This window comes from Lepidochelys kempii, chromosome 5 (genome assembly GCF_965140265.1).
Source record: "Lepidochelys kempii isolate rLepKem1 chromosome 5, rLepKem1.hap2, whole genome shotgun sequence".
Classification (NCBI taxonomy): Eukaryota; Metazoa; Chordata; order Testudines; family Cheloniidae; genus Lepidochelys; species Lepidochelys kempii.
The window spans coordinates 104,750,917-104,765,121 of NC_133260.1; the positions used below are offsets into that span (position 1 = coordinate 104,750,917).

General features: G+C 41.7%; 1 protein-coding gene across 31 annotated transcripts in view; it reads left to right on the plus strand.

The window, feature by feature from the left end:
* KDM4C (lysine demethylase 4C) overlaps window positions 1–14,205 on the plus strand; it is a 440,364-nt gene that overhangs the window by 28,163 nt on the left and 397,996 nt on the right. For 24 of the 31 annotated variants that reach the window (XR_012159108.1, XR_012159109.1, XR_012159110.1 and 21 more), the window contains 2 exons: window positions 1,343–1,381; window positions 9,756–9,920. Coding sequence is in view for 28 of the 31 variants with exons in the window: in XM_073345317.1 (XP_073201418.1) it covers window positions 9,777–9,920 (144 nt within the window). In the remaining 3 variants the exon portion in view is untranslated. Of the gene's footprint in view, window positions 1–1,342; window positions 1,382–1,828; window positions 2,015–5,385; window positions 5,494–9,755; window positions 9,921–14,205 lie in introns of all 31 variants that reach the window. The other 7 variants (XM_073345318.1, XM_073345310.1, XM_073345311.1 and 4 more) reach the window with 6 other exon arrangements.

Consider the following 14,205-nt stretch of genomic DNA (forward strand, 5'->3'; position numbering starts at 1 on the left):
ATATATATAAGGTGAGCACTGTACACTTTGTATTCTGTGTTGTAATTGAAATCAATATATTTGAAAATGAAGAAAACACCCAAATATTTAAATAAATGGTATTCTGTTATTGTTTAACTGTGTGATTAATTGCAATTAAAAAAATAATCACTTGACAGTCCTAGTTATTATACGATGTCTCATAATTTGCCTGGAATGAAGTCACACCATTTTAGTTTCCAGAGCTGTTCATAGGATCTCTCTGTATGTAGTACAGTTAGGTAGCATATGTACTCTTAGGTAACATATGCATTTACAATAGATTTCAGACTGTTTGAGAAAGTATAGAATGATGAGTAAGGAGGGAATATTAATTTTCCTTTGGGCTTGGGGGAATAGAGTAGAGTGGATCTGTATTCTGTAGAGGTAATCTGTAAGCCATGTTAAAGAGACCAGTGTACTTTTTTTAAATTGTCTGAAGGTGAAGGCTTGAAAATCAAATACATACACAGAGATCAAATATCCATATGACCTTTTTCCAGTGATACTTTGCTGCCAGTATGGGCTTATACATAGCAAATATCCACCATTATGTATATATTGCAATGGTGGGCATGAACACACATCAGGCCATATGTGCATGTCATTTAGCATAGTTGTATGTAGCTTTTTAAATTCAGTTATCTGCACTAGAATGTGGGTTTTTATCTATCTCTCTATCTAAAGGTTAATAATTGACACCAAATATAATTTCTTTTTTCCTTCGGCCACCTTCTACAACAGCTCTGACAAATGAGCTTATTTTCTCCTATTGTTACTACTAGAAGCGGGAGGTCAGAATGGTGGGGCTGTTGCTCCTTATATATTAAGGATTTACAATGCCGCTACTGACTTGTTTCCAATCTTCAGTGGGTGGAAGCAACCTTTTTGCTGGCAATTAAATTTTTCCTGTTGGGATTGCAACAATGTGTACTGATGGTCAAAGAAATTTTGTGTTTTTTTTTCTGAATTTCTCTTGGATTCCACCATCTGAAAATCCACTTCTCCAAGAATCTCTCTTCCTCTTGTCTTTATTCATTACCTCCACAGCCTCCCTTTCATGAGCCACAGTCTCATCTTTCACCTCGTCATTGTTTTAATTTTATGGAAGAATTGATCCCGAAAACTCTGGAGATTAAATTAAATGCTTGTTTGAATAAAATAACTCCATGCTTAAGTGCTTGCAGGATCAGGCCAGTAGATTGGAAACTTTTTGTATGTTGTATCATTTGAGGCACTTTGTAAATGTCTGGTACTATATAACTGATTTTAATCTCTCTCTCTCTGTCTATATCTAATTATTTTTGTGTACACTTGTTGGTAGGAGGAAGTAAAAGAAGGAATTGAAGACACTAATTCACAGGTAACAAATTACCCTTTTTTTTTCTATAGCATTCTTTCTCTTGGCCTGCAATACAGAGATTTTTATTTTATGTGAAGTGATTGATTTTGCTCTGTGTGTGTGTCTCTCTGTCTCTCTCCGATTCTGAGTTAAGATACCGATTCTGAGGACAAATTCTGGTGCTGACTTTTTAGTAAATTTTCCCCTCATTGAGTAAATTGGGCATTAACGTTCTGGTCTTAGATTCTTGTGTCCATCTTTTCACTGTATCTGTTTGGCCAGTAAAGTAGGAAGATACCAGCAAACTAAAAGTTAATTCTTCAAGGCAGCCCTAGGAACGTCTAGAAGGGCAGTGCTCATTTGGGGCTTAACTTTTGAGTCCTTGACTTTGAAACCTTACTATGCTTTTAATGTGTTGTGGATTGGTTTTGGATATAATTGTATGTACATGCTATTTTGCTTGGATAGCAAAGATTGCGGAGAATGAAATCCCATCTGCAGTATATCCACCAAGACACCATCTGGGGGGATAGAGGAAGAAGTGCTGTGCCTGCAAACAACTGTAACAAAGGCTGTTGCTACTGTTCTAGCTATAATATGCATCAGCACATGCATAGAACACGTGATCGTGCCGAGTGGTACAAAGACATCAGTGTAAGTTTTTAGGATAGGTACATTATCCATGAGTGATGAGTAGCCATCTCAAAGTGCAATTAAGACCTCTTACATTGAATCATTTGTTGCCTTGTTTATGCCACATTCTAAAACAGTCTTTCTATAGAGAAAGTTTTTAGTGGTTTTAAAAGTTAGGTTGGTAGTATCTTTTTGTCGTCTTCTAATTGTAAAGCCACGCTGCCTTACTACCATGAATCCAACTGTATAGGCAGAGGAAGAGGATAGTATAAGCATAAAAAGGAAAATCACCTTTTTTCCCTCCCCAATGGTACACATGCATGCTGATTGAGGACAAAGCTTAAAGATAAAAGAATTTGAAATATTTGCTGACTACAGGTGTGTTCTAACTATGTGAATGACCTGTAAACTGAAAATACCTTAAAACATAAAATCACAATAGAAGCAGAGTATAAGTTTGCAGAGAGTCCAGTTATTGAGAATTTTTCTATCCCGGCAGTGAAGGACTAGTAAACACATTCTTAACATATCAAAATACTAGATTCTTTGTATGTAGTATAGTATGACATAACCAAATATATTTTTCTAGTCTCAATCTGCTCCTTGAAATATTTCCAAACTCTCAAAAATGTATAATTACTGCTTGATAAGTTATTATAGTGATTGCAATTAACGGATTAACGTCTGCTCACTAGCTGAGACTTGAATATTGGTTTCCTTCCCCTACAGAAGATAAACTTAGAAGCAACTTCTGAAAGGGAGAGAAGCGGTTCTCAAGCCACAGACACTGAATAAAGATGAAAAAGATTAATGCATGAACTAGCTAGCAAGGGAAATGAATGAACAAAGCCCCCACAACTTTTGTATCATCTGAACTTTAGGAACAATTTTCTCTTTACTACAGTCGTAGAAGAGGACATGAAAGAGATGCAGTCTTTAGCTCTAATGGTAGAGGACTGTTAATGGCTTTTAACAATTGACAGATAATCAATAAAACATTGTTCTGGTGTCACTTGTTAACATCTATATTTATTTCAGGGATTTCTGTTATCTTTTGCACTAAGATGATGTCTGTGTAGGGAATTCATACTATGTAGGTAGTATTTATTTATTTTTTACATAGCACCTCTCTAAAGTATCAATGGGCCTGATCCCAATTTCAGTTGACTTCAATTGGAATTGGACCAAGTCCAAGGTGCTGCACAGTTTTATGGAGCTGTTGGTAATGACACCATACTTAAGGCTGACCTTGGTCTCCCATATTAAGCCCTGATTTTCTTTCCCCCTCCCCTGCCCTTCTGACTTTTGTTTGCAGTAACTGATTTGTTTGCAAACTAGGATGCTGAAAATAAGGATGAGAATAATTTTTTCCAAGGATTGAGGAAATTCAAGATTAAAGATGTTTATATGTTGCTTAATCAAAAGTAATACAAGTCTTAAATTTATTCCCAGCGTCATGACTCTTTGACCCATGTGTTCTCAATAGAGGCACCCAGTTGCACAGCAGCTCTTCATGTGCAGAGCGCAGGATGACTCTTCCATATTGGGTATTTCCTAGGAGAAAACTCTTTAGGAATTTTCATTCTTACAGGCTGGCCAATGATCCAACTGGGGAAGGGAATCTGCTGATCATGTTGAGCCAGTCTTGCCCCTGAAGCTACAAGCAAAGATAAGCACTGAGAATGGGCACAAATTGAGGAGTGATACCATGGTCAGCTCTGCTGGCTGACAAATAGGAAGCCAAATCTGACCAGATACATGTTCTAAAGCAGACAGAGCACCATCTATCCAATTCCTGAACCTGGGATTAGCTGATGTTAAATAAGGGGGAAAAAGTCCCTGTGTATGAACAGAAAAAGCTTTTACTCAAAGGTTGCCAAAGGGAATAAGATGACAAAACAGCTATCGAACAGGCCAAATAACCTAGACATGCACCTCAGGCCCAGCTCAGGTCTGGTTCTAACTACTCAGGCATATAGAAAGGGATTTGAATGTCAATATCTTTTGCATTACTCCAGTCTTCTCTGTGGAATGTGCTAGAATTGGCCTCCCTCAGCACCTACTGCAAACTTTCTTACCAGGAGCATGCCTAAAGGCTATCCTGAACAACAGGGCCTCCTGCCTGATGCTGGTAGCTTTGGGCAAGGAAGCCATAATGGTATACAGCATAGTGAGTGTGAGTGTGTGGTTCCTGCTCCTCTGGGGGTTTCCAAGACCTAGCCAAATCTCCCATTGTTCAGCACACCATGAAACCCCTTTACTGATCAGGGCATCTGGCTGGTAGCGTAGCCAGCTGGAGAAAACAGGGGGAGCAGAGATAAAAAAAAAAAAAAAAAAAGGCACCACCCACTAGTACTCACCCGGCGGGGCTCCGGGTCTTCGGCGGCGGGTCAGGCTGTGCTCTGGGTCTTCAGCAGCACTTCGGCATCGGGTCCTTCACTCACTCCAGTCTTCGGTGGCACTGAAGGACCCCCTCCACCTCAATGCCGCCGAAGACCAGAGCGAGTGAAGGACCCGATGCCAAAGTGCTGCTGAAAACCCGGAGCGCCGCCTGACCCACCACTGAAGACCCGGAGCGCCACTGGGTGAGTACAAATTAAAAAGGCACCAAAGAATTAAAAAGGCGCCACTTCTGCTTGGTGGGGGAGCGGCCGCTGCCCCGCTCCCCCCCAGCTACGCTACTGCATCTGGCAGCCTGTGCACTGAATGAAGATGGCCACTGGGTATGAGGTCTCTGTAGAGTGAGTGGAACCTGCTCCCTAGTGCATTGGCTCACATGTTTCAATGAATGGGTCACAAGTCGTGGAATTTAGCAACTTTCTTACAAGACAAAACAGGTGAAAGCAGCCTGGTGGTATCACAAGGTAGCTGGGAGCATAGACTGATTCACCAATGCCAAACCTCTTGGGTTACTCCTATTCATAGATGCTTCAGCAGCATCATAGGCTCCCACTCTGTCCTTCAATGCCCGGCATGCAGTATTACCTGCAGGAACATGCACATGACTGATGATAATATTGCTGACACACACTCATTTTCAGTTGAAATTTTGCTGTTATGACCCTACTACAAAGGCCCTTACTAACTTCTTAAGTCCTGGCTGTCAGAGTTCATACTATACATCACTGCCAATTATCCTCCCCAAAATTGTCCAGAACAGGGCAAGGGTCATATAACCCAGCCTTGTAGCTCTACTGGAAGGGGAGTTATAAATTGCATGAGATCTTTCTTCTCCCTTTTTTATTTTTCCCTACCTTAAAGCCCCAATTAAAGAGGGCTTGGAAGAAAGGAAGAAGCAGGGGGCGGGGTGTGGATCTGAGGGGAAAAGGACCTAAATGTAAAAAGTCCATCTTAAAAAACAAAGCTTTAAAGAAAAATCCTCTGTTTTTCAGATAAATATAGGAGAAAAATCAAACAGCATTTCAGGAATAAGAAAAATTACACTTAAATCCCTTAAATAAATAAGGGAAGAAACCACCTTGTCTCCTAGATAAATGTAGGTAAGTGGACATCCATAAATATAGCGGGGGTTCCAGCCTCAATTGCCATCACAGTTTGGGGAAAACTAATAAAATAGAAACAGCACTGTAGGTCAAGTAAGGCAATCATGTGAGACTAAGGGTGGGGAAAATACCATAAATGCTCTTTTTTAAAAATAGTGGGAAAATATTCCTCCCTTGTTACCCTCTCCTCTATTCTTCCTTCCCTCTTGTCCTCCCTCATGTCCTGTCAATCAAATTAAGACCTGCACATGAAATGAAGGGGAGGTTGTCCTAGCACAAAGCCCTTTGGCTTAGGTGTGAGTGTATGTGGTAGGAATTGCACCAATGGAACATTCCCAACCTCCAGAGGCTCACTCATAAGAGCTGTTGGATGTGGTCTTTCCGTTGCTGTTGAGGAAATATGCCTTTTGGCTATCATGGTTATGAAGTAATTATCTTGTTAAGACGTCTGAGTTCTTCTTTATTTAGCCATAAGGCTGTGAGTTTGTCATGGAAGTCATGGATTCCGTGACTTTCTGGGACCTCCGTGACTTCTGCAGTGGCTGATGCGGCTAGTCCAGGGGCCGCCTGAGCAGCTTTGGGTGCGTGTGGGAGAGAGCTCAGGGTTGGGGTGTGGGAGGAAGTGAGGGTTCTGGGCAGCGCTTACCTTGGGGGGCTCCCCAGAAGTGGTGACATGTCTCTCCCTGAGCTCCTAGCTCTGCATGCTGCCTGTGCCCGCAGGCACTGCCCTCCGTAGCTCCCATTGGCTGCGGTTCCCGGCCAATGGGACCTATGGAGCTGATGCTTGGGGTGCGGGCAGCGGGTGGAGTTAGAGCTGATGGAGGCACATGTTGCTGCTTCTGGGAAGCTGCGAGGAGCCAAGTAAGGAGCATGCCAGTCCCGCCACCCTCCCTCCCCTGAGCACCCATGGCACCCCCTGGACCTTCCCCCCCGCCCCAAGCACCTGTGGCACCCCTGGGCTGCCCCCTCACCTCCAAGATTTAGTCAGGGGTATATAGTACAAGTCATGGACAGGGCACGAGCCATGAATTTTTGTTTACTGCCTATTACCTGTCCATGACTTTTTTACTAAAAATGCTTGTGACTAAAACGTAGCCTTAGTTATCTGCAATCCGTGAAGCAGATGTATAACCTCTTGGCAAATGAACAGTAGTAGTTAGTTGTATTGGTTGGTCAGCATGCTTGAATCTTTAGTGCTGCTGTACATTTACTTTTCTAATGTAGCCTGTCTTGAAGGAAATGGCTTGTAAGGATGAAAAGTGTAAACTTGATTTGCCATTCTTGCTGAATCAGTAGTGGGTGAGAAGAATAGGAACACCGAGCCACACTCCTAGCCTGAAATAGCAGGTATGGATTAAGGATGGTGGCAATGGACGGAGGCCTCTTAATGTTGTTCATTGCTTGTGGACACGTGCATACCATGTGGACACGTGGCTTTCATACAGTGTCCCCCATTCAATAACCTTCAAGCATGTCACAATAGGCAAGTATCACTATGCCCAGGTCTCATGGATCCAGTTCCATATTCCCTGGACCAGTAATTGTAGCAGGATCAGATAGGTATCCAGAAGTGGAGATGAAAGGAAAGGGGCACTCTTGGTGGAAATGACTCCAAGGATCCTTTATGCAAGGTATATCAGGCGTACCTCAATTGCCATTAAGAAAACTATTGACTGTCTCAATTGTGTACTCCCTCTCTCCCCAGAATGCCCCAACAGTGTATACACATATCCACACCACCCTTCCCCTGTCCCCATTAAAAAGCCACTATATAAAAAAATATCCAGAAATCTGAATAGTCCAATTCACCGGTCTAAGCCAAACATCTCTATCCGACACCTTAACAACTGTTTCCCAGGAAAAGGGAAAGGAATATGAATGAAACCAGTAAAAATAGGTGAATGGCCGAACTATGTCAACCACCCTGTCCCGCAGTCCTTGCATTCTTAAACAGAGAAACAGTTTAAAAAAAAATCCACTCAACTAAAGCCAAGGTTTCAGCTCAAACAACTTCCTAGGTACAAAGAAAAAGTATGGAGGGGAGAGGGACTTATTGAAGGTGGGGTCAGGAAAACATATCAAGCTGATAAGTGCCAAGAGAAGGAGTCACATGTATGCATGTTTGGGAGAACTAAAGATTGAATATAAGGGAAAAATAAAGGCACAAAAGCAGACTAAGTGCAGGGACGCTAATAGGGGAGTGAGAGGGAGAGAGACGTAAAAGAATCTTTCACAGGCAGATTTGCAGAGCAGCAGTTCACACAAAACTAAACCAACAAAGGCAGGATACTGTGGCCAAGCTAGTGGTGTGTGCTCACACAGAGAGAGAGAGAGAAAGTGAGGCCTGGGTTAAGGGACTTGCCTAAGGGCACAGACGAGGTTGCTGGAGCAGATGAGATTAAAAATTCAGAAGTTCCCACTCTATCCTCAACCACTATTTGCTGTGCCACAGTCCTTTCCAAGCAGTGGCCATAAAGAGAGATTTATGGGGTGAAGAGGAGAGGATGCCACAGCTGACGATGGAGAAGGCAAGGAAGGAAAAGCAAAGATGTCTCCGAGGTTTGCAATAAGCAGCAGGCTTGAAGCCACTGTGGCAGTGGCAGCAAGACTGGAAAGAGTGGGGAGGATTATCCAAGGAGTGACTGTAGAGTACTACGAGTATCTTGCTGAAGTGGAGGGCAGAGCAGGGAAGGGCCTTCATGTGCTTCGCTTGCCAATACCAACTGCTCTGTGCCCCCAGCCAGCCAGCCAACCTACGAGCTTGTTGAAGGCTCCAAGACTACCCAATAAGAGCCCTCCTCTTAGAGGTTCTGCCCCATTCTCTTAAAGTTGCAACATGGTAACCGCAGAGTTCGTGGCCTGCTTTTGGGTCCTTGCCCACAGTCCCATAACGGTGATTCTTAATTGCCTTAATTCCAGTTAATTTCAATATTCATTATTTGTTTTTTCATGACAGATTCCAGTGCATTAGAACAGATATTTAATGCTCATGGAAGCCACACATTTAGCACAGCATGTTTAAAAATGCTAACAAATTGAGCTAAGATGTTTTAATATGTAAACTGGTTTAACTTTCTCTTTCATAGCTGTGATCACATATATTGTTGTACTTTGAGCGAGAATTAGGATTATGTGGCTGGTATTGAATGATGATGCTTTAAAATAGTATTTTACAGAGCAAAAAGGTGACAATCTTGAATTATAACATGGTGTAATTTTTTTTCCTGGCTATGCTTTTGCATAGGGCAAAAGAGGAATGATGACCTACAGTGAACTGACCTTGCTAATAACAGTTCAGTTCCTTTTTGTGCTCTACAATGCAAATTCTCTAGAAAGTCAATCAAAGGTTGAATTATTTTATTACGTTCTGCCATGAGGTATGCAACATGCCTCAGTTGCAAACCCAGAAAGTATGCCTTTGATCCCACAAGTGCTCTGTACGGGGTACTAGCCAATCTAATAGCAGGACTGGTGTTAGTTTCTGTTGCAGAAGCATAAATATGTGAAAACCACATAAGTGGCTACTCATTTCATGAGTATTATATCTTTGTATGAGAGACAAGAATATATTTTTTGTTGCTTTTAATTAAATGAAATAAATTAATACCTATTTTTAGTGACAAAACATATGGGGGCAGGGGAAGAGGACGTGTCCTGTTTCTCTCTGTCTTTGATATATATATAAAACCTATTAAAAGAAACAATGAGGGGAAGGAAAGTCTAGTGGTTAGTCAGGCAATCTGGGTTCAGTTCTTGACTGTGCAATAAATTTCTGGTGTGACCTCAGACACGTCACTTAATCTCTCTGTGTTTCAATTCCCCATGTGTAAAATGGGAATAATGAGACTTCACTGCCAAACAAGAGTATTGTGAGGTGCTTGGGGTCTGTGGTGATGGGGGTGCCATGTAAATACCTAAGACAGAGAAAGTTACAGTGTACCAGAGATGAATCATCACAAGCAGCTGCTGCTATAATATTGAGGGATAAGTTTAGAAAGTATATTGTTATAAAGACAAACAATGAGGGGCTAGATTGTGCAACTGTTACTCATGATTGGGTTCACTAGGGTGGGTAATGGCTGAACAACCTAGTCCTACTTTTATATTATGTTCTTGTAACCAGCCTGGGAGATAGCATTTCAAAAGCATTCATTCCAGGAAGGAGCAGATATATTGATACATTTTTGGAAGCTATTTTCATTGAAGGATTTTTCATTTCAATATACATTATACTTATTAATAACTTATTTAATTTTTAGCAGGACTGATATTGAGCCACAATGGCAGCTGTAGTCTCGGATAGTCCTCCAAACCCAAGCTGCAAAATTATGACTTTTAGGCCTTCAATGGATGAATTCAGGGAGTTCAACAAATACTTAGCATACATGGAATCAAAAGGTGCTCATCGTGCTGGACTTGCAAAGGTAAACATCTTTTACATAAAAGAACAACTATTTTCTTAAACATTTGCCTTTTGCAAAACTGATGTGTTAAATTTTAATAATTTTTCAAATGGTTCTCCTGTGGTAGCTGTTGATATGTCCCTCTTTAACAAAAGTTAAATGGAATAGCTCACGTTGCATGTAAACAAAGAAAAAAGAAAATGTATATTGTCCTCCACATACTCTCAAATTATCATCTATTTGCTATTATCACATGGAATGTGAAAAGAAAATCTCTGTTTGAGGCTGACTAAGTTAGTGCTTAGCAGCGCAGTCCAAAATAGAGAATTCATAATATAAATCAGGGGATCCAGTATTCCAAATATAGGAATCTACTGTGCAAACACTTAAAGGTGTGTGTAACTTTACTGACATGAATCATTTCACTGAAGTCAGTGGGTCTACTTATGAATAAAATGAGGCACATTCTTAAGTGTTTACAGAATCTGGGCCATCATAGGATTTCAAATTGTTGATTTTTTTTAAATTGTAATCATTCTACCTCCTGGTTAACAAAAGTAAGGCATGGAAACCATGCAAAAGCTACTGTAGCATTGCCTCTTGGCTGAGCAATGGTTGATTCTGGGCCATGTAGCTAGTCAGTTTCCATTAATGGAGAGAAACTGTCACAACTTCAGTTTGGTGTAACTTATTTACATGATGAATATGTTCTTATCTATGCTATATACATTAGTCTTGTTACTCTTTATGTAGTCCTGCGGTCTGAGGATCATAGGGGAGGAAACACAACCATGTACATGCAGATCTGGGAACCTCAGCTCGGTCATTCGGAGTAGTCACTAGGAACAGCTACCTTAATCACTGGGTCTCCAACACTGTGTTGCAAACCGAGAACATTCAAAAATCATCAGAATGGCTTAAAATGAGACTTATAAAAATAACAAACTTTGGGTTCTTATTTACTTTTTGTGTTTTGAGCCTTGAGGATGCACTTGGGTCACATCTCCAAACTTTTCTCTGTGAGCATGAAGACTAGAAACTTTTCTTTTTTTTAAATGAAAATTCCAATTACTAGATTGGGCAACTCATTCATTACAGACATAGATAAGTATATGAGGTAAAAGTACACATTGATGTTATATTGTCCCCACCACCTTCTGTGCTCATTTTGTTTTGAAACAGATGGGTTTGCTGCATGGTACTAATCACTGCAATTGGACTGCTTATATGCTTAACATTTAAGCATTTGCTTCAGTGTTCGCTGGACCAAAGCCAGAGCACTCAACACCTTGCAGCATCAAGTCCTAAGATGGCTGGGGAACAGGAAGCTTTCTGATTAGCAATAATTGAGCTAGCAGAGAGTGAAGGGATCGTGCAACTTGTTTTGGATTGTTCAGTATATTGACTTGCCTCCTTGATCCCGAAAATCTTAGCATCTTAGGTTTGCTGATGGTAGAATGTCCAGGGGTATGATAAACTCTTCTTGGAGGCATGAGGCCACCTGACTTTTTCCCACCATCAAAGGGTCCACATTGTGGTGATCATTCTTCCAGTCACCATGGGCTAGATACAGAGTTTTCTGAGGCCTTTCATTGCCTCTCTCACAGTGAAGGCAAGACCTGGTTACTAGAGAGTAAAGGAAGATGCCCTCTTTCTTCAGTGTGCTTTGTACTGCCTTGTCAATGCTTTCAGTCCCTGTCAGGGAGCAAGAAGGTATTGGGGTTTAGGGGTGATTGCACTTCTCATTCAGTTTTTGGGCGGGCTGATTGGGATGGTTTTTCTACTCTCAGTGAAGAATTTCTAAAGAGTGAAAAAATATTTTTTAAAAAAAAGGTCAAACTCGCTTTGCCTTTCAACTGTAAATAAAACTGAGCTGTCATTTACAGTACGAGTTTCTATGTTAAAATCCTGAATTCATGTTCTTAAGGACATTAAATGAAAGTGTAAGCCATTTGCTAAGACCTATCAGGAGATAAGGACTTTTTCTGTTTTGATTGTGCTCTAAACATAATCCTTGCTTCCCTGGGTAAATCTTTTTTTCAGTGAATTGTTTTACTCTGTCACATTTAGATTAATGTTATGTCTGATAGCAGGGTTGTGTATTTAGTGACAGTCGTTAGAGTAACATCTGTAGTGGCTCTCAGGAGGGAGGCTGTCACACAGGGAGACTGCAGGCACTGAGGTTGTGGTGAGGCTGGAGGTGTGTAACAGGAGAAAGTTAATGAGATCTGGAACTGGTGAGCTAATGTAACAAACAAAGAAAATTAACAGATTAATGAGACCTGAGTGCTTTGTGTTTGTGGACTGGGGATCAGGGAGAATGTAACAGATCCTGGAATTGAAAATCATAAAATTACTGACAAAGATAGCAGCAGCTGAGAGCATGCTGGGTACAGCAACTTTTCTCATGTCACTTATAAGAAAAGAGTCACTCTGTGTTTCTGAAAATATTAACATTTTTCTTTCAAGACATGCAAACTCAATATTAACTGTTTTTAATTTTGCACTGAAATTCCCAAAGGCAGCAGACTGGCTGGTCTCTCGTTCTCATTTCTTCGACCGCTAACCTGAGAACCTTTGTTAATTTTAATATGGTAGTGCCCCCCTGTGTTCAGGTGTTCTGCATTTAAGAAAACATCCTACCATAATAATGGAGAGATTGTGAGCTTTGATCAGTCAAGCACATTATGTGACAAGAAATATGGTCCCAGGCATCAATTCTTTGTTTCTTTCCAGATTCTTTCCTGGCCTAATTTACTCCCATCCAGGCTTTGGATCTCACTCTGGAGCCACAGTCGGAAATGCTGGTGTCCCATCCTACATATGACATATTAAAATATCTTTCCCTGCTTGTCCAACTCTTTTTTGAGGGATGGAGAGAGTTCTGTGCTTTTCAACATTAAAATACTCTGTTGAAAAACAGAGGGAGCCCTGAGAAACAGGATTGACATAATTGAAATGAGCGGAGAGGGTGGAAGAACAGAGAGTAAGAGCAAGCTGTGTCATTTTGTGTTCTTTCAAATGATTGTGCACAAAATATATATTCTACTTCCGGGTTTCATGAACCCAGAGTATGCGAGTCAGAGACCTTCAGCTAGCAGTACCTATTGGGGTGGCGCATGTGCTCTGCACATCCTTGTGCCTTGAATTGAAGGCAAAAAGGGAAGGGCCACACTGATCCATCTCTCACTGCCTGTGATTACAAGTTTGAGCACTCTGCAATGCCTCAAGCTCATGGTCCCTTTTTCCAGCTTATCAGTGGGGAAGTTTTCTTTTGTTCTTGGGAGGTGCCTAAGTACTGCATTAATGTACAGAAATCACCGGATTGAAGCATGAGGCCTTGCTTATTTTGAACTATCAGGCACTCTTGTTGAAATATGACTTTATTAATTTGGACTCCAGGGCAAAATTCTCACAAAAGGTTCCTCAGGACTAGAGAAATGCGTTTAACTCCCTAGTTATAGAGGGCCTCCTGGTTGTTGGCATTTCTTTATGGCAGCTCTTGACTTGGTGGATACAGCTCCAGGTTGATTGCAACAGTCATCACTATGTGGTAAATTATTCTGCCACCAGCGTCTGGCATCTCAAGGGAGGCACAAAACATGGTGGAAGACTTGCCATTTAAGGGCTGCAACTTATTCACAGACAAAATGGGTGAGACATTACACTCACTTGAAGACTCCAGAGCAACACTTTGTTCCCGAGGATATCCCCCAACCCCAAGAAGAAGTCATTATAGGCCTCAAATGCACATATATGGCACCAGCTGCTGAGTTTCCGAAGAGATGTTTTCACCTATACCCTCTGTGGGTTCTTGCCATCCAGGTCTCTGTACTTCAGAGCAGCAGTTTTGATGGGTTTGTCAAGAGCAGAGTGGCAATCGTTGAGGATCTTTCCATCTTGTGCCCTGTTACCGGGTCTGTGCCGGCACTCCCACTTTTATGCCTGCACCCTTTGTTTAGGCTGGTATAATAAAGAGTCCCACCACCTTCTTCAGTGGTTTCACCTTTGTGTCTTTTATTTACAGAGTTCTTGTGCAGTCCCAATTCCCCCAACAACAATCACACCACAGACCCCTCCCAGGGTCTTCTGGCCCTTGAGGTTCCTTCCAGTAGGTAAGGAGACAGAGAAACAGCCCTCCTGTCTCCTCCCAGGCCACCCTCTCTCTGAAGTTTTCCCAGGGCTTTTATGGCCCGCCCAGTCTTTAGCCCAGCTGTTCCCACTTGGCCCAGCTTGTTGCTCTGAGCTAGCCTTCATTAGGGCTTACAGCTGGGCTCCCTGGCATGTCTCTCTACCTGGCCTTTTG